This window comes from Dictyostelium purpureum, assembly GCF_000190715.1.
Source record: "Dictyostelium purpureum unplaced genomic scaffold DICPUscaffold_9, whole genome shotgun sequence".
NCBI classification, from domain to species: Eukaryota; Evosea; class Eumycetozoa; order Dictyosteliales; family Dictyosteliaceae; genus Dictyostelium; species Dictyostelium purpureum.
In genome coordinates, this window is record NW_003519346.1 from 20,181 (window position 1) to 41,834 (window position 21,654).

At 26.0% G+C, this 21,654-nt stretch overlaps 5 protein-coding genes across 5 annotated transcripts; 1 reads left to right on the forward strand and 4 right to left on the reverse strand.

The window, feature by feature from the left end:
• Positions 1–2,300: 2,300 nt before the first annotated feature.
• On the reverse strand, positions 2,301–3,911 carry DICPUDRAFT_74510 (uncharacterized protein; the record flags this gene model as incomplete). Its single annotated transcript, XM_003283508.1, has 3 exons — positions 2,301–3,609; positions 3,685–3,790; positions 3,860–3,911. The coding sequence occupies 3 exons, from the start codon at positions 3,909–3,911 to the stop codon at positions 2,301–2,303; spliced, it is 1,467 nt and encodes a 488-aa protein (XP_003283556.1).
• Positions 3,912–4,063: 152 nt separating this feature from the next.
• DICPUDRAFT_147217 (uncharacterized protein) lies at positions 4,064–6,472 on the reverse strand (the record flags this gene model as incomplete). The annotated part of the gene is made up of 4 exons (XM_003283509.1): positions 4,064–5,378; positions 5,470–5,576; positions 5,650–5,672; positions 6,322–6,472. The coding sequence occupies 4 exons, from the start codon at positions 6,470–6,472 to the stop codon at positions 4,064–4,066; spliced, it is 1,596 nt and encodes a 531-aa protein (XP_003283557.1).
• A 1,119-nt stretch (positions 6,473–7,591) lies between these two features.
• Positions 7,592–9,556, reverse strand: DICPUDRAFT_74512 (uncharacterized protein; the record flags this gene model as incomplete). Its single annotated transcript, XM_003283510.1, has 2 exons — positions 7,592–9,007; positions 9,503–9,556. The coding sequence occupies 2 exons, from the start codon at positions 9,554–9,556 to the stop codon at positions 7,592–7,594; spliced, it is 1,470 nt and encodes a 489-aa protein (XP_003283558.1).
• A 206-nt stretch (positions 9,557–9,762) lies between these two features.
• DICPUDRAFT_74513 (uncharacterized protein) lies at positions 9,763–11,471 on the forward strand (the record flags this gene model as incomplete). The annotated part of the gene is made up of 2 exons (XM_003283477.1): positions 9,763–9,851; positions 9,932–11,471. The coding sequence occupies 2 exons, from the start codon at positions 9,763–9,765 to the stop codon at positions 11,469–11,471; spliced, it is 1,629 nt and encodes a 542-aa protein (XP_003283525.1).
• Positions 11,472–11,689: 218 nt separating this feature from the next.
• Positions 11,690–13,715, reverse strand: DICPUDRAFT_74514 (uncharacterized protein; the record flags this gene model as incomplete). Its single annotated transcript, XM_003283511.1, has 2 exons — positions 11,690–13,108; positions 13,620–13,715. 2 exons carry the CDS (start codon positions 13,713–13,715, stop codon positions 11,690–11,692), a joined length of 1,515 nt encoding a protein of 504 aa, XP_003283559.1.
• Between the last annotated feature and the right edge of the window lie 7,939 nt (positions 13,716–21,654).

Consider the following 21,654-nt stretch of genomic DNA (forward strand, 5'->3'; position numbering starts at 1 on the left):
TTAAAGTTGAAATCAGATATACCGAAAATAACAAATAAATTATGAAATAATAATAAAAAAATTTATTATTATTAACCATATTTAAATATTTTATTATTTTTTGTTTTTTTTTTAAATTTTTTTTTTTTTTTTTTTTTTTTTTTTTTTTTTTTTTTTTTTTGGCTTTTAAATTATTTTATAAAAAAAAAAAAAATTTAAAAAAAAATGATTCTGAAAATTATCAATATTACGGTTAAAATATCTCGATTTCTATTTTTTTTTTTTTTTTTTTTTTTAAAATATTTTTGATCACATTTTTCTTATTTATTTACTTGAATAAAAAAAGAAGTAATTTATATTTTTTTATATTTTTTAAATTTTTTTTATATTAAATAATAGTAAGTTATATCATTAAAAAAAACATAATTTTAAAAAATAAAAAAAAAAAAAAAGTGATGGTGTTAAACACCAAAAACTCTTAAAACTATTTAAAAATGATAAAATTTTTTTTTTTTTTTCCAAATAATTTTTAAAAAATTTTTTTTAAATTGTTATCCATTTTTTTTTTTATTTTTTTTTTTTTAAATAAAATTATGTAATTATAATAATAATAATAATACTCATATATAATTCAAGATGAAAGATAAATTACTCTCAGTTTTAAACAAAGACAATCACAACCCTTAGCAGTGATTTTATTTGTTTACTTTTGAGTTAAAGAAAGTCTACTCCTGTTGGTTTCAATATAGCTAGTTCCGCCCTCGAATAGTGCACTATTGAACATGTAAGCTCTACTTGTTCAAATCTCAAAACAACTTTAGGGCCAAGCTTTGATCTTTCCTCAATTCTATAAATACAAAATTCGATTGATTTATATTGAATCTTGTGTTGCTGTTGTTTTTTGTCAATTTTATTTTTAATTTCTATATCTTCTATCCTCTAAACCGAAAAATTAAACATATTTGTGAATATTTAAAATTTCTTGGTTTAGATTATAGAAGATATATAGAAATTAAAAATAGAAAAAACCAACAACAATATCATTAACAAATAAATCAAATCAGTTGTTGATACTAATAAACTTGCCATATTTTTTCTATGGATACCTAAAGAAGAGATATGTTTGCTATTTTATTTTAAAATTTATAACCTAAACACTTTTAATCTTTTAAATAGGTATATTTACATATTTTTAATCAAACAGTTATTGTATAAATAAAAAAGATTGGGTAAATGTTGAGGGGAAACTCCCAGCGAAAAAAAAAACAGATGATTATTTTTAAAGCAATCCTTAGTAAAATACTTCCATTAAGTGCTAAAGGAAAGTCTGCATAACTCATAAAAATATGAAAACTAACCAAAAATAAAAACACAATAAATAAAAAAATAATGATGACTTAATGTATCACTAAAAAAAATAGATTTCAATTAAAATTAAATATTTATTTAAAAAAAATATTAAATTCTAAATTTTTCTTTTAATATTATGAGGAAACAAAATCAACAATTTCATTGACTGATTTTCTATGTAATTGTTCATATGTGATCTCTTTATTACAAGAACTTTCTACGATTTGGCATAGTTCTACTGTTGATACACTGTCAACTATAAAAAAAAAAAAAAAATTAATATTAAAATATTTATTAAAAAAAACTTTTAAAATTTAAAATACAAACATCCTAAATGTGCTAATAATTCATTTTCTAAAGCTTCATCACCATAAATTCCTTTTGATTGTAAGAAATCCATAATTTTTTCCTTTATTTGTTCTTTAGAAATACCCATTTCTTATTAAAAAATATTTTGTTTAAAATATATATATATATAAAAAATAAATGATTATTATATTTATATTAGAATAAATAAAAAAAATAAAAAAGAAAATTTATTATTTAAATATTAAAAATAAATCAGTTTTTTAATTCAAATATTATAACCCCTTTTTTAAATTCTTTCCCCCACAATTTTTTTTTTTAAACCAATCCATTTTTTAAAAAACAAATAGTTAAATTATTATAAATATTCCAATTATAACCTAACTGTTTGTTAATTATTATAATTATTAAATATATAAAAAATAAACAGTTTAAATAGTTAAAATACAAGAGGTTGTGATGGATACTCTATATCTTCAATTGTGATTCATATAATGATCGAAAGATATACTCAAATTATGGTATTACCAATGATTAATTTGGCAAATAGTTTAAATCTTTTCAAAATAAAACATAAATAAATTAAGTCTAGTTATTTTTAGTATGCACTCAGTTATTATAAAAATTAAAATTTAAATATTTATTTTTTTAAATTTATTTTTTATTTAATATCTTTTTTCAACTTTTACAACTGTGGGTGGAGCAATATATGATACACCAAATTTACCTACCTCATTTAATGGTGTTGGTGAGGTGTTTGTAAATTTATATTTTTTAAATAATGTTGCTAAACATGTGAATATTTCTGAATCTGCTAATGTGTTACCAGGACATGATCTACGACCGAGTGCAAAATGAATAAGGTTTTTATCTGTTGAGAATTCTTTTTCAAATCTTGATGGAATAAATCTATCTGGCTCTTCCCAAACATTTTTATTTCTGTGGGTTGCATAAATGTTTTGTATCACCTGAGTACCTTTTTTAATTGTATGACCACCTATTTCACAGTCTTGAGATGTGATATGTGGCAAACCTAATAATGCTGCAGGATATTTTCTAAAAGTCTCTTTAATAACATTTGTAAGATATGGTATTGATGATTTATATTCACTGTATGAGATACCTTCATCACTTGATTGATCTGATTCTGAAACTGAGTTTCTTATTTCGCTATAAAGTTCTTCTTGATATTTTTCATGATTGGTCAGTTCGATTATTGAAAATATAATAGTATTTGCACTGGTATCAATTCCTGCAGTCATTAAACCAATCATAGTTCCAATGAAATTGTTTTCGTTTATTTCACCTGCCTCAAAATCTTTTAAAAGTTTATCTAAAATAGTTGTGTTTTCATCTTCTTTTTCAAATGTATCATTAATCATCTTTCTCTTTTTGTAAATCTCAACTTGCTCTTTAATATGGTCTCCCAACTGGTCTGTGCAATATTTTACTTTATCTATTTGTTTTTTTGAAAGTGGGGCCAGCATCGGAATAAAGTCTGAAACTATTGGTAAAGCAGCTGATTCGAATACATTTTTTACAACACCAATTAAGCCGATACCATCTTCCAAATGGTTGTATGGAAAAGTAACACCAAATAAAAATCTGAGAATAACATTCATTGAAAACATCTTGATGTAATTATTAATCTTAAATGTTTCACCTGATTCTGCATGTTTATCTAATAAGCTACACAATCTTTTTGCTTCATCTTTGAGGTTAATTTCCATTTTCTTGAGTTTTGACATTGTTAATTCTGATATAACAATTTTCTTTAGATGAGTATGCATTTCTGTATTTGAGTTTATTAAATCTTCCCAATTCGATATAACTCTTCTACTAGGTCTTTGATATCTTTGCATAAATATTAATGAATTATCAACAAAAGCCTCTTTGATAGTTGGATACTCTGTTAGTACTACAGTTTCGACCGATCCCATTTTAATTTTATAAATTGGTCCATATTTATAATACCTATAATTAAAAATAAATAATTTTTACATTTTATTTTAATATTTTTTTTATCTACTATGTATACCATATACATACCACTCTTGAAACTTTAAATGAATATCCCCACCTTTTAAATCTAATAAATTACCAAAAATAAGTTTACCCTTGGGTCCTGGTATGGTACAAGATTCCTTTTTTGTTTCTATTTATAAAAAATGATTGTTAATAAATATGGGGGAAATATAAATAAATATAAGGAAAGAAGACATACTCACAATAAAAAAAATTATAGAAATAAATAAAATAATAAACAAATAATTCATTTATCTTTTAACAATATTTAAAAAAAAATAAAACTCCCACTTTTTAAAAAAATTAAAAAATTAAAAAAAAAAATAAATCAAAAAAAAATCTATTGTACTATTTAATATCTTTTTTATAAAAAAAAATATTCCATACTATTTATTTAAAATATTTAAAATCTTTTTTCAACTTTTACAACTGTGGGTGGAGCAATGTATGCAATACCAAATTTACCGACCTCATTTAATGGTGTTGTTGAGGTGTTGGTAAATTTATATTTTTTAAATAATGTTGCTAAACATGTGAATATTTCTGAATCTGCTAATGTGTTACCTGGACATGATCTACGACCGAGTGCAAAATGAATAAGGTTTTTATCTGTTGAGAATTCTTTTTCAAATCTTGATGGAATAAATCTATCTGGTTCCTCCCAAACATTTTTATTTCTGTGGGTTGCATAAATGTTTTGTATCACCTGAGTACCTTTTTTAATTGTATGACCACCTATTTCACAATCTTGAGATGTGATATGTGGTAAACCTAATAAACCTGTTGGATGCTTTCTAAATGTCTCTTTAATAACATTTGTAAGATATGGTATTGATGATTTATATTCACTGTATGAGACACCCTCATTACTTGCTAAATCAATATCAGACATTGATTCTTTAATTGACTCGTGAAGTTTCTCTTGCAAATCTTGGTTATTAGTCATTTCAATGATTGTGAAAACAATGGTATTTGAACTTGTGTCTATACCAGCACTTAGGATATCAATCATCGAACCAATAAAGCTCCTTTCGTTAATAACACCTTTTTCATAGTCTGCCAATAAATTGTCTAAAATAGTTGTATTTTCATCAGTATTTGAATCTGTTGGGGTTGTTCCATTGATTAACTTTCTCTTTTTATAAATTTCAACTTGCTCTTTAATATGTTCATACAAAAGATCCCATATAGCTTTGAACTTGTATCTTTGCTTTGAAACTACTGCAAACATTGGTATGAAATCTGAAACTATTGGTAAAGCAGCAGCTTCAAAATAAGAGTTGACAACACCAATTAAACCAATACTATCTTCTAAATGGTTGTATGGAAAAGTAACACCAAATAAAAATCTGAGAATAATATTCATTGAAAACATCTTGATGTAATTATTAATATGGATTGGCTCACCCGATTCTGCATGTTTATCTAATAAACTACACAATCTTTTTGCTTCATCTTTGAGGTTAATTTCCATTTTCTTGAGTTTTAACATTGTCAATTCTGATATCACCATAGTCTTTAAATGCTTTTGAATATCACCATTTGAATTTATTAAACTTTCCCAATTTGATGTTAATTTTCTACTATCTCTTAGATATCTTGGCATAAATATTAATGAATTATCAACAAAAGCCTCTTTGATAGTTGGATACTCTGTTAACACCACAGTTTCAACTGACCCCATTTTAATTTTATAAATTGGTCCATATTTATAATACCTATAATTAAAAATAAATATTAATAATAAGTAAATATTTATTTTAAAAAATAAAAAATATTATTTAAATAATTTTTGTGCCATATACATACCATTCTTGAAACTTTAAATGAAGCTCACCACCTTTTAAATCTAATAAATTACCAAAAATTGGTTTACCTTTAGGTCCTGGTATAGAACTAGATTTATTTTTTTGCTTCTATTATTTATAAAAAATAAATTAAAAAAATAAGATTAAAGATAATATTAATTAAATATTTATTTAAACTTACCCATAAAAAAAATAGAGATAAAACTAATATTGAAATTAAAATTAAGTAATTCATCTTTGTGTATAATATAATATAATACTAAACTATAACCCCAAAAAAGAAAATAATGTTTACTTTTTTTTTTTTTTTTTTACATTTTATTTATTATTTATTTCGAATATTTATTTTTATTTTTTTTAAATTATTTTTTTTAATTTAATTGTAATCTATTGAAATGATTTAATATAATTATTTATTTCTTAAAATGTATCAATATAACGCAATAGTGTGGGTAAAATAATACCCACCCCCATTAAAAAAATAAAAATAATAATTTATCAAGAATTTTTTACTGCCATAGTTTTGAAAAGAAAAAAAATTTATTAAAAAAAAAAAAGAAAAAAAGAAAAAGAGAAAAAAAACCCAAAAAAAATAAAATTTTTGTGCGCAATTATAATTTTAAAAATAAATTTTATTAATTTTTTGATTTTGGTTTGAGGATTTTATATTGTGGCTTTTATTGGATCTTGAAAAAATCTGAAAAGAAAAAAAGCACACAAGCACACACAGACTTTATGGTTGAAGCAGCAAAGTTGTTGGTCGTTTAAGCATCATGTTGTTTCATAGAGATAAGACTGAACAGCATAACATATTTTCAATTAAAATAAATAAATTGATTATTTATTTATTTACTAAAATTGAAAATGTTATCGATGGCTTCTTCTAAGTCTTCAATAGTACTGTTGATCATATTATATTCGCCTAATACTTGGGAAATATTAATGGTAACAAGCATAGTATCTTGATTGAATAATGATTCGATGTTATTAATTTCAAATGCCATTTTTTATTTATTTATTTATTTATATTTATAAAGATAGAAATTTTTAATTATATTTATATATTTATTTGTATTTGTTAATGTTTATATTTGTTTGTTTTTTTTTTTTTTGATTTGGTTTTGGATTGTTATTTATATTTTTTAGAAAAAAATTACGAAAGAAACAAAAAAAAAAAAATAAAATAAAAAAAAAAAATTATTAAAAGAAAGATAAAAAAGTTAAACTAAAAAGCCAATAATAGGTGTTTCCCAAAGATTTAAAACAGAAGTTTTTTTTTTTTTGGGTTATCAACCCTCTCTGTGTTATTTTTGAAAAACCGAAAATGTTTTTTTGGGCCAAAAAAAAAATAAAAAATAGATATTAAATTTTTTTAAAAAATTAAAAAAATATGAAGATAACACACAATTTTTTCACATAACACATAACCACACAATAATGTATTCAAGACACACAAATTTTTTTGTGAAATAATTATTTGCGATTATGTGTGTATTGGCATTCACATATATTTTTAAAATATACAAACACACATTTAGCACATTCACACACACACTTAGCACCATTTTCAAAATAATTTCTTTTAATTGTTAAAAAAAAGATAAACTTAGAATTTTTCACTCTCACTACTATTTTATTTATTTCTATTTTTTTTTTTTTTTGAACACACACACACACAACACACAATACAATTATAATAAACATAAAATAATAAATACAGGTTTATCAAAACTAACAATATTTCAATTAATTTTCAACAATAATTAAGTTGATTAAGTTTATAACATTCCAATTCTTTTAATTGTTTTTTTTATTATGTATATCTGTTGTGTGTTGTATTATTATTATTTTTTGTAAATTATTTTTTCTCAAAAAAAAAAGAATACATTCTTTATAAATAACGATAAACACATTGCATATTATTGTATGTTCATTTATTTTTAAATCATTATGGTGATTTCTTTTTTTTTTTATTTGCACAAAATCCATTTTTGTTGAATAAATAATAGCAATATTATTATTTATTTTTTATTTTTTATTTTTTAATTTTTAATTTTTTTTTTTTTAATTTTTTTTTTTTCATTTTTATTAGTTTTTTTGTGATGTGTGTAAAATGATCAAAATTAGAGAACAAGATTATGTCTTTTTTTAACTAATAGTTTAGTTTGTGGGGCAATTAATGCAATACTAAAATCGCCTTCATCATTAAGTGGTTGTGTTGGATTTGGATTAATAAAATTAAAATTTCTAATCAATGTAGCAATTGCAGATGTAACTTCACATTCAGCCAATGAATAGCCCAAACAGTTTCTAGGTCCAACTGCGAAATGATGTAGTGTACCAACATCCTTTTCAAGAAAACGTTCAGGTATAAATTCATCGGGCTGGTTCCAAAACTCTTCAGATCGGTGAGATGCATAAAGATTTTGAATGATTTGTGTACCTTTAGCAATTGTGTGGCCGCCAATAACAACATCTTCAGTAGTCATGTGTGGTAAACCCAATACACCAACTGGGTACTTTCTAAACGTCTCTTTTACAACCAACGAAAGATATGGAATTGTCAACTTATATTTACTATACGAATAATCTTCATTTGGTGGAATTGCAGCATTCAAAGTTTGGTATAGTTTCTCTTGGATTGACTGATCATTAGCCATTGCAATAAACGAAAACATCAAAGTTTGACCAACAGTATCAGCACCGGCAATAAGCACATCAACACAAATTGAAACTAAACCCATGTTAGTGATATTACCTTTTTCCAACTCTATTAATAGTTTGTCAATTATAGCACCATGTTCATCAGAGCCAGTACTGCTTCTTTTAGATTTATAGTTTCCAATTAGTTTTAATATGTTCTTTGCAAGCTTACGGAAGCATCTATAGAATTCTCTAGGTCTTTCAGGAAATGGATGTGGAAAAGCCAAATAATCAGATAGCACAGGTTCACTTAACAACTTGAAGAATCTCTGGATAACTTCAATTACCTCCACACTCGATTCATTTAAATCATCATATGGATAGTTTATACCAAATAAAAACCTTAGAATAATATTAATTGAAAATAAATTAAAATATTTATTCATTACAAACTCTTTACCTTCATTTGCACGCTTTTCTAATAGTTCGCATAACCTTTTTGACTCTTCATTTATATGCACCTCCATTTTCTTGATTTTAGTTGCTGTTAGTTCTGATAAAATAACCGACTTTAAATTTTTATGATAGTCACCATTAGAGAATATCAGTCCTTTAAATTTCTGTTGTGAATAAAGCTTTACTATAATATTATTTTCCCTTAAAAATCTAGGTTGAAATAATTCAGCATGGTCAATAAAAGCCTCTTTTAAAATTGGATACCCTGTTAAAACTACTCTTTCAATGGTTCCATATTTAACTCTAAAAACTGGACCATACTCTTTATAATATTGTTGGTATTTCAAATGTCTATTACCTCTTACAGCTAATATATTACCAAAGAATGGTAAACCTTTGGGACCTGGTATCTTAGAATTAATCCTTCTGATTCTATCATTCTAATATATTTTAAAAAGAAAATTATTATTTTATAAAAAAAAAAAATAAAAAAAAAAATAAAAAGTTACTTTTGAAAATATAAAATATATTGAAATAATTAATATTATTACTAAATAGTAATTCATTTGTGTATGTTGTTTTTGTTGTAACAATAAAAAAAATAAGTTTGATTTATTTATTACAATTTTTTTTTTTAAAATTATAACCCCCATGTAATTTTATTTTTTGTAATTTGAACCTTTCTTTGTTTTATTTTTAAAAAAATAGAACCCCCATGATTAAATTGTTGTTGTTATTATCATCATTATTAATTTATAGTCTTTTTTTAACAAAAAGGTTACCTTTATCTTTGAATGTTTGGGATGTTGGGTTTAACAACATTCTGTATTCATATGTATAATACAAATAACTGATTTTAATGTAATGAAATTTGAAATGGATTAGACTTTGAGAGTTGACACAGTAGAGAATTGAAAAATAAAAGGTTAAATAACCTTTTCAATTGCACCATTATTTATTCTCAAAACAAGTTGAATTATAATATTCATGAAATTTTAAATGTTTATCACCACCTACATTTGGTATTCCAAGAGATCTGGGATTTGAATATATATTTGAATTTTTTTTTAAAAAAATATATATTTTTTTAAAATTTTTTTTTTCGTTTTTTGATATTTTCAGAATTTTTTAGGAAATTTTTTTAATTTATTTAAAAGTTTTTTTTTTTTTTTAATTATTTTTTTTTACATTAACAATGGATGATGATTATGATGAGCTACTATCATCTCTAGTTAACTTTAACGTAAATGAAGAGTTAAAAAACAGTAGTGATATTGGTGAAAGGTACAATACAATAAATATAAATAATAGATTAATTAAAAGCTTATTAATTGGTTTTTTCTTTTTATAACCATTTATTATAGATTATTATATACAGTTTGGAGTAATATATTTTTAAGAAATCAAATTCATAATCATATTTTATTGTTTATTGAGCACAGTTATGCAGATCTTGATATATCTCGTTATTACCAGTTTAAAGATAAATCATATATAACAGCACTTGTGTGGTATGATGATCCACTACCAGAAAAGAATGAATTTCCACCATTTTTGACAAATTTTTATTTGTACTATTTTCCTAAAATGTTACCTCCAGCAACTTTACCAAATACAATTACTACACTCACATTCGGTGAAAAATTTAACCAAGTAGTTCCACCGGGCTCATTGCCAAATAGTCTCACAACACTCACATTCGGTTATTTGTTTAACCAAGTAGTTCCACCCGGCACATTACCCAATAGTCTCAAAACACTCACATTCGGTTATTTTTTTAACCAAGTAGTTCCACCTGGTTCATTGCCAGATAGTCTCACAACACTCACATTCGGTCATCTTTTTAACCAGGCAATTACACCGGGCACTTTACCAAATAGTCTCACAACCCTCACATTCGGTAATTGTTTTGATCAAGTAGTTCTACCCGGCACATTACCAAATAGTCTCACAACACTCACATTTGATTTTGGTTTTGACCAAGAATTTCCACCCGGCACATTACCAAATAGTCTCACAACACTCAAATTAGGTAATAGATTTAACCAAGTATTTCTACCCGGCTCATTACCAAATAGTCTCACAACACTCATATTCGGTGATTGTTTTGACCAAGTAATTCTACCCGACACATTACCAAATAGTCTCACAACACTCACATTTGGTCCTAATTTTAACCAAGTGGTTCCACCTGGCTTATTACCAAATAGTCTCACAACACTCACATTCGGTTTTCATTTTAACCAAGAAGTTCCACCCGGCACATTACCAAATTGTCTTACAACACTCACATTCGGTGATAATTTTAACCAAGTGGTTACACCCGGCTCGTTGCCAAATAGTCTCACAACACTCACATTTGGTGATTGTTTTGACCAAGTAGTTTCACCCGGCACATTACCAAATAGTCTCACAACACTCACATTCGGTATTATATTTAATCAAGTATTTACACCCGGCACATTACCAAATAGTCTCACAACACTCATATTCGGTTATGGTTTTAACCAAGAAGTTCCACCTGGCTTATTACCAAATAGTCTCACAACACTCTCATTCGGTAATGGTTTTAATCAAGTGGTTCTCCCCGGCTCATTACCAAATAGTCTCACAACACTCACACTCGGTGATGGTTTTGACGAAGTAGTTCTACCCGGCACATTACCAGATAGTCTCACAACACTCTCATTCGGTGATTGTTTTAACCAAGAAGTTCCACCCGGCTCATTACCAAATAACCTCACAACACTCACATTCGGTAATAGTTTTGACCAAGAATTTACACCCGACACATTACCAAATAGTCTCACAACACTCAAAATCGGTTATGGTTTTAACCAAAAATTTCCACCCGGCTTTTTACCAAATAGTCTCACAACACTCACATTGGGTCCTACATTTTAACACACAAAGTTATGGTTTTAACCAAGTATTTCCACCCGTTCATTCCAACAAGACCAATAATAAAACAAAAAAAAAAGCTATTAAATAAAAAAAATTTGATTAGATTATCAAGGTACACTTCATTTACCAAAAATAAATTTCAAATGAATGCCAACACAGCCATCAACGAACCTTTATTAAAAGATCCAATTGAATTTTTTTTATTTATGAAATCAAAATTAGAAAGCAAGATTATATCTTTTTTTTACTAATAGTTTAGTTTGTGGAGCTACCATAGATACACTAAAATCACCTTCATCATTAAGTGGTTGTGTTGGATTTGGATTAATAAAATTAAAATTTCTAATCAATGTAGCAATTGCAGATGTAACTTCACATTCAGCCAACGCACTACCCAAACAATTTCTAGGTCCAACTGCAAATTGATGTAGTGCAGTAACATCCTTTTCAAGAAAACGTTCAGGTATAAAGTCATCAGGTTGATTCCAAAACTCTTCAGATCGATGAGATGCATAAAGATTTTGAATGATTTGTGTACCTTTAGCAATTGTGTGGCCGCCAATAACAACATCTTCAGTAGTCATGTGTGGTAAACCCAATACACCAGCAGGATACTTTCTAAACGTCTCTTTTACAACCAACGAAAGATATGGAATTGTCAACTTATATTTACTATACGAATAATCTTCATTTGGTGGAATTGCAGCATTCAAAGTTTGGTATAGTTTCTCTTGGATTGATTGATTATTTATCATAGCAATAGTTGAAAACATCAAAGTTTGACCAACAGTATCAGCACCAGCAATCAACAGTTCAACACAAATCGCCAATAGACCTAGTTTAGAGATATTACCTTTTTCCAACTCTATCAATAATTTTTCAATAATTGGACCATGCTCTTCATCACCAGCACCATCTCTGTTTGTCTTATAGTTTTCGATCATTTCAGTAATATGCTTTGCAAGTTTACGATAGCATTTAAAAAATTCAGGTGGACGTTCTGGAAATGGATGTGGAACACCAAGATAGTCAGATAGCAAAGGAGCACTCGACAGCTTAAAGAATCTCTGGATAACTTCAATTACCTCCACACTCGATTCATTTAAATCATCATATGGAACATTAATACCAAATAAAAACCTTAAAATAATATTAATTGAAAATAAATTAAAATATTTATTCATTACAAACTCTTTACCTTCATTTGCACGCTTTTCTAATAGTTCGCATAACCTTTTTGACTCTTCATTTATATGCACCTCCATTTTCTTGATTTTAGTTGCTGTTAGTTCTGATAAAATAACCGACTTTAAATTTTTATGGTAGTCTCCATTAGCACTGATAATACCCGAAAAGTTATTTAAAGAGTACAAATTAGCCAAAAACATTTTCTTTTTAACAAACCTTGATTTAAAAATATCAGCATGATCAACAAAAGCCTCTTTTAAAATTGGATACCCTGTTAAAACTACTCTTTCAACTACACCTGCTTTAATTCTAAATACAGGCCCATGCTCTCTAAAGTACTGTTGGTATTTCAAATGTCTTTTACCTCTAACATTTAAAATATTACCAACAATTGGTAAACCTTTAGGACCTGGTATTTTAGAATTAATTTTACTGATTCTGTCATTTTCCTTTTAAAAAAATAAATTGTTATTAGAATGAAATATATATTTTATATTTATTAAAAAATATTACTTTAAAAAATATAAAATAAAATGATGTAAATAAAACAAATAATAAAAAAATATTCATTTGTGTTAATAATTTTATAATTTTTTTTTTTTTTTTTTAACCCCTAAGTTTTTTTTTTTAAAATGGCATTTTTTGAAACAACAACACAAAAATATTTTTTTTATTTTTATTTATTTTAATCACAAAACAAATGATCAAGATGATATATTTAATTTAAAAAAAAAAGGGGTAATATTTTTAGATTTAAAAATGATATTAATGAACAAGTAATATTTAATTGTTGAAATAATTTTTTTTATTTATTGTAAGACACCATCAAATAAAATTTATATGGAATTGTTTTTAAACATAAAATTTGGAAAATAAAAGTTTTTATTTTTTATGCTATATGAGCTGTAAGGAAAGAAGATCAAATAATTAAATTAAATATATATGAAATTGGAAATTGACCTTGCACAAACAAACACAAATTTTATCATATGATCTTGTGGTGGATAGAAAATTTATATCAACTCCAGATGATTTAGCAACAGTTATAGAATCCATTATACAACAGACTAATTTCTCGGTGGTTGTTTTTTTTTTTTTTTTTTTTTTTTTTTTAAAAGCAATGCTTTAATTTAATCAGTATTGTAATGTATTAACGCGCGTTATAACCTCCTTTGTTTGATTGAGGTTAAACAAGATCTTATAAAACGCTTACATACTGATGACTTAATGTTTCATTAAGAATCATCTTCACTTTTAAAAAAAAAAAAGTTTGATTGAGGTTAACAAGATCATATAAAACGCAAAACAACAAAGGTTATTTTTTTTTTTTTTTTTTATCGTGAAGATAATTAAAAGCAAATGTTTAAATGAATAATCATTTAATTACTTAAATTATTCAGTAAATTAAAGGAGGTTATAAAGCGCGGGAATGGCTTGAAAATCACCGAAAAGATAAGGTTCTTTTTAGATTTGGAGAAGAAGGGTATCGATCCCTTTACCTCTCGCATGCTAAGCGAGCGCTCTACCATCTGAGCTACATCCCCTTATATGGTTATATTGTAATGATACCTCATAAAGATAATGAAAGTTTTCAAATAATGATTCTCAAAATAGTAATAATAACTTTTATAATAATGATTCTTAAAATAGTAATAATAACTTTTAATATAATGATTCCTAAAATAGTAAATAATAACTTTTATAATAATATTACTTATAATAGTAATATTAAGTTTTATAATAATATCACTTAAAATAGTAATAGTTAGTTTTATAATAAATATCTCTAAAAATAGTAATAACTTTCCATTTATAATATATTTAGTTGAAATTATTACATGTTTAACATATATATACATTTATGTCAACTTGTTTATGACACTATAAATACTTCAGAAATAATTCTTTATTATTCATTCTTTTATAATCTATTAACTTCTAATAACAATAACAAATAATAATATAATAACTAAAATACTTAAATAAAGGTTTCTTAACTATATTTCTATTATAACTATATTTCTTATTTATACTTAGTGATAATTATATTTTATTATATAATTCCTGTAACTCTAGTGAAGCTCTAACTGTAACCGTCTCTCAGATAGGGGTTTCATCACAATTGGCGACAGCTGCTCAAAAAAGAAAGGGATAGAGAAATAAGTCTTAATAGGGTTCAACAACTACTCAAAAGAGAAAGGGATAGAGAATCAGGGTAAAAGCTAAGGGTTAAAAAACTGCATAAAAAAGGGTAAAAGCTAAGGGTTAAACTGCTGCAGAAAAAAGAAATAAAGCTACAGAAATTAAGTACTGCTCCAATAGGTTATCTTTAAAAGAATTGGAATAGGGGAAGGTATTATTTGTTATTAAGCATTTTTTTACCAGTATTATTAGATTTTATAGAAAAGAGAGATAGAATGGTTAAAGGTGGTCAAATAATTTTTACTGGATTATCAGATAGTATTTCATTCTCCGATTTAAATGTTGGTTTCGAATTAAAGTATCCCACGAGTGAATTAAGAACGAAAACAAATTTCATCAAATTGTTAGCCGGTCCAGCTTTAAATTATATTTTAAAACTCCCAAGAACAGACACTATAGATCAATGGATTGAAAAATTAGGAATGGTTTATGGTAAAATAGAGAAGGTTCCATTACAAGAGTTTTTTGATATCCGTAGTATTCAATTTAATAATCTGGAAGAATTAATCGCAGAATTCAATATGCGTTTAAGTATGGTAAATGGATTAGATGAGGGTACAATAGTTCAAACTTTTAGAGATGCATGTGGTCCCAAACTTGGTATAGAATTATGCAAACAAGGTGCAACAACAATAAATGAAACCTACAAACAAGCAAGAAATATAGAAAATGGTATTTTACGATTTGGTAAATCCTTGTACTTAAGACAATATGTTTCAAGAAATACAACTCCACAATATGATTATACGACCAGTGCAAGTACAGCTACAGTTCAGACAACCCCAACAAATAATAACTTATTAGCCACTCCAACACAAAAGAATATAATAAAGTTACCACAAACACCACAGACACCATTTATTCCAAAACCTGATTTTAATGTCAATAGTATTGAAGAAAACCAAAAGCAAGAACCTCAGTTTAAACAACATAATAATAAAAGGAACATAAAATGTTATAATTGTCAAAAATTAGGTCATTATAAAAATGAATGTAGATCAAAAAAGAAAGTTTATAATCAATTTAAACAGCAAGTTAACGCAATTACAGAAAGTGTTCCAATTAATGTTATTACTCAGGGAGTATCCTTAGAAGAAAAACAAGAAACAGCAATAGTTTCCCAAATAGTTACAAGATCAGATAGAAATGAAAAAAAGAATCTCCACACCGATTTATTTGTAAATACTAAATTAATAAGAGGAATGGTAGATACTGGTGCATACATTAGCACAATATGGAAGTCATTAGCTGAAAAGGCAAATTTGAAAATTGAAGGTCCAAATAAAGATAATGCGATTTCTGGTACAGGTCATTCTATTAAAATCTTGGGAATTTCAACAGCAACTGTTAAATTTGGTGAAGTAGAAAGAACAATAGAATTCAAGATTATTGAAGATAAAGCATTGACATCAGATTGTATTTATGGAATGAATTTAATTAATGCATTCAAGATGTGTATTGAACCTTGGAATGGTTTTATTTATAGTCACGGAAACAGGAATAATAGAACAAAATTATATGAATATAATACCGATTCAAATGTTAAGATTTCAAGAATTTCGAGCGAACAATTAGCAACAATTAAAGATGACCGTGTTAAAGAAATAGTCCAGAATTATGAAGATGTTTTCGAGTCTACATTATCTCAACCTGGTAGATTAAAAACTGAACATAAGATAGATTTAATTGATCCACAAAAAGTTACTAGTCAATCACCATATCCAACATCACCATTTCAAAAGGGAGTTATAGAAAGAACAATTAAAAGATGGTTAGATATTGGTGTTATTGAACCATCATTTAGTACACAGTTTGGTTCTCCATTATTATTGGTATCAAAAGTAAAAGGTGTTCCAATAGAACAGTTAGAAGATAAAGATATAAGAGTTTGTGGAAATTTTATCAAATTAAATGAGAATACAGTACCAAAGAAGTATCCACCACCATTGTTCAGTGATATTGTTTATAGATTAAAAGGAAAGAAGTTTTTCACAGTATTTGATGGTACCGAAGGATATTATCAGTTTCCAATGCGTGAAGAAGATAAAGATAAAACAACAATTGTGACTCACATAGGTAGATACAGGATGAAAGTCATGGCATTTGGTTTACATGGAGCCCCAGCTACGATGCAAGAAGAGATGGAAAAAATTTTAGGTGAGATCCATGCATTAAAAGAATATGCAGATATTTTCGTAGATGACTTAATAGTATATAGTGATACTCTTGAAGAACATATAGTCCATTTAAAGCAAATATTGGAAGAGTTAAAGAAAAGATCATATAAATTGAAATTCGAGAAATGTCAGTGGGCTCAAACATCAGTTAAATATCTCGGTTTTATTATTTCAAATAATGGGATAACTTATGATGGACAGAAATTTGTTAATTTAAAAGATACACCACCACCAAAATCTACTAAAGAAGTTCAAAGATTCTTAGGTACAATCAATTATTTTAGAGATTTCATTCCAGATTTCACAAGTTTAGTTCAAGAATTTTATCCTTTAATCCAAAAGGGAATTAATTTCAAGTGGACACCAGAATTAGAAACTCAAAGAATGAGAGTTTTAGATATATTATCAAAAAGTCATGTATTAGCACTACCAATGGATACAAATAATAATGTAATTGAATGCGATGCATCAGGAATAGGTTTAGCAGGTGTATTGTTACAAGAAAATAAGGTCGTAAAGTTTTATTCCAGAACTCTCAATAGTGCAGAAAGAAATTATTCAACAACTGAACGAGAAGCTTTAGCAATGGTTGAATGTCACAAAGCATTTTCATCATATATTAAGGGTAGAAAGGTAACCATTATAACTGATCATGCTCCACTGGTTCATCTTAGTACTGGCTCTTTTAGTCCTCGAGTCCAACGTATTACATTATATTTACAAGAACAAGATGTAGAAATAAGATATAGACCAGGCGAACAAAATATTTTGGCAGATACATTATCAAGACAGCCACACCCAAATCAAAAGAGTAATTTTGATGATGAAGTTCCATTTATTTGTTCCATTCAAAATGATGTAGAAAACAGTCCAGTTATTAATTTTACACCTTCAAATTTATTAGAGGCATTAAAAGATGATGAATTTCATTTGGCAATGTACAAATATATACAATATGATGAATTACCAAAGGATGCAGTTTTAGCACGTCATGTTTTGTTACATTCAGAATTTTATTTAATGATTGACAACATTTTATTTCGTGGTTATAAACATTTAAATTCAAGTAGCAAATCAAAGTTTCAGTCAGTTCAAGTAGTCATCCCACCAAACATGGTTAAAACAATTTTACAGGTATTCCATGATAATGCTTATTCCGGTGGTCATTTCGGGTTTGGTAAAACATATCAGAATATCAAGAATAAATTCTATTGGAAAGGTATGGCTCAGGATATTAAAGATTATATCGATCAGTGTCATTCATGTCTTCAAGTTAAAAGAAAGTATGGAAAGAAAGAAGGTTTGTTAATGCCAATAGATGTTCCACCCCATCCATTTCATACAGTTGGAATTGATTTTGTTGGTCCGATCCATGAACAAAATCAGCCAATTTTATATTTATTGGTAATAATTGATTACTTTTCAAAATGGACAGAGGTATTTTTCACACCTAGTATGGAAGCTCAAATAGTTGCAAGAATTTTGGTTCATGAAATTTTCATTAGATATGGAGCACCAGCAAAATTAGTTTCAGATAGAGGAACTCAATTTCTTTCAAAGGTTGTAACAGGGGTAAACGAGTTGTTCAGGGTTAAGTCAATATTAACAACAGCATATCATCCACAAGCCAATGGGCAAACAGAAAATTTTAATAATACTTTAGTACAGTCACTCAAGAAATTTGTTGATTCAGAGATAGTCGGTGATTGGAAGAATAGAATCAAATTTATCAATTTCGCATATCGTTGTAGTCCACACGTTTCAACTGGATTCACACCATTCTTTTTGTTATTTAATCGTCACCCAGTACTTCCTATTGATATCAGCTTAAAGGTTGATGCTTTCACTAATGATCTGATGATTGATCTAGCAGAAGATTATACTTCATCGATAAGAAATAATATCAAGAGAGCTGTATGGTTTACTAAGAACAATTTAGAAAAGGCTAAAGAAGATCAATCTAGATATTATAATCAAGATAGGGTAAAAACAAATATTAAAGCAGGTGATCAAGTATATGTACATTTTGAATATTCAGATAAAGAAATTGGTACAAAGAAATTTTATAAAGCTTGGAAAGGTCCATTTTTAGTTTTAGAAGAGGTCATTAAAGGTTTGGTTTTCAAGATTAAGTTCAAAGATGGAAGTAAAATTTATCCAAACATCAATGTCAATCGTTTAAAAAAATTCTGAAGGGGGGTTATGTAATGATACCTCATAAAGATAATGAAAGTTTTCAAATAATGATTCTCAAAATAGTAATAATAACTTTTATAATAATGATTCTTAAAATAGTAATAATAACTTTTAATATAATGATTCCTAAAATAGTAAATAATAACTTTTATAATAATATTACTTATAATAGTAATATTAAGTTTTATAATAATATCACTTAAAATAGTAATAGTTAGTTTTATAATAAATATCTCTAAAAATAGTAATAACTTTCCATTTATAATATATTTAGTTGAAATTATTACATGTTTAACATATATATACATTTATGTCAACTTGTTTATGACACTATAAATACTTCAGAAATAATTCTTTATTATTCATTCTTTTATAATCTATTAACTTCTAATAACAATAACAAATAATAATATAATAACTAAAATACTTAAATAAAGGTTTCTTAACTATATTTCTATTATAACTATATTTCTTATTTATACTTAGTGATAATTATATTTTATTATATAATTCCTGTAACTCTAGTGAAGCTCTAACTGTAACCGTCTCTCAGATAGGGGTTTCATCACAATATAGTTTTAATTGCCCCGTGGGATGATCCCTGTTTCAAGAAAATCAAGTACAACAAGTTTTTGAATTCAAAAACAGGTACAGTATTTCGCAAAAGTTTTGACCCCCTTTTTTAAAAATTTTTTTTTTTTGTTTATCTTCAATAATTTTAATTTCAATAATTCAAAAAAAATATAAAATAAATTTCAAAACATCTTAACTATATTTATTTATAAAAAAAAAATAAAATAAAATTTTTTTTTTTTAAAATTTTTTTTTTTTTTTTTTTACATATAAAAAAAATGGGTTCATTATTTTCAAAAAGATAATTAAAATTTTAATATATAATTTTATTTTTTAAAAGAAATTTTTTTTTTTATGATTTTTTTTTAATATTTTGTTAATCCACCTTAATTCTTATTTGTTTGTTGTATTTTTCTTGGGATTGATTGATAAAGATTATCAAATATATCTTGTTTAATATTTTTCAAAATTCTACCAATTAATAGATTGAAATTATGACGTGGATACCTGATAGAAATCAAGTTTATACGTCGTTTTACCATTGACCATATATTCTCCATAATATTAAGAACTGGTGCACAGAGTGGAACAAATATCACCCTAATGTTCATTTTTTCGTAAAAACAGGTCAATAATTGGGTCATATGAATAGAGCAATTCTCTTGTAAAAAAAACGTATCACCAGATAAAATTGATTTCTCTTGTAAAGTTCTTCTATAACTCTGTATTGTTATTTCTAAATATTTTTCAGGATTTGTGTTAAACCTGACAATACATATACGACCTGCACCATGAGCTGTGCCACAGAATCATGTATATATTGAGCTGCCGCTTCATCTTCATTTAGCCAAAATATTGCTTTGAAGGTTTCTTACACCATGAATCCATTTTTTAGGTTCCATTTAATTAGAAAATCCTTCAATTCTGGTTTCGTCAACAAATATTACCCTTTTCCCAATTATCAGCTGCCCAATTTTGGAACTATTTTGCCCACCTTAGCTTTGAGCTAAGATTTTTCGGAAGGAAAATGTTTACTTTTTAAACTTTTAAAAAAAACATTATTATGTTGTAAAGACCTACTAGTTGTACTAATTGAAACATTTTTTTGAAAGTTTTTTCGAATATGTCTTTTTGTATTACTTAAATTATAACATTTCCCATTTAAAATTTTTTTTCTGCAATGTCTTTCAATTCGGTCCTCCATTTTTCTTATTATGTCAGGTATTGGATTTTCTTCAATTGTACCTTTTTCTAGATTATTTTTTTAAAAATTCTCTTAACTGAGGACCTACTACACTCATTATATCTTTTACTTTTTGATGACTTTTTCCTTTTCTGTAAATTTTTAAAATCATTTTTATTAACTCTAAAAAAAGGGTCATTATTGTATTTTTTTTCTATTTTTTATGAATATTCTGTCTTATTTGTTTTTGAAAAAAATTTAAAATAAAAATAAAAAATTATTATAAAATTGAATTATCTTCTCAAAAATTTAGACCCCATTTTCTATGGGCGCTTTAAAAAAAAAATTAAAAAATTTTTTTAAAAAAATAAATTTTAAAATTTTATTTAACAAAAAAAAAATAATAAAACCGTATAAGTTTATTTATAAATATTTTTAAAATGGATTTATAGTCAAAAACCTAAGATATGATTAAAAATAAATTTTTTTCATATATTTTTTATATGGGGGTCAAAACTTTCGCGAAATACTGTACAACCAGTCCAAAAACATCTAGATAAGCCTGAAAAATTAGATCATAATCAAAAATAACACAAACAAAACACATTAGATGCATTTTTCCAAGAAAAACATAATGATGAACTACCAAATATTAAAGTAGACT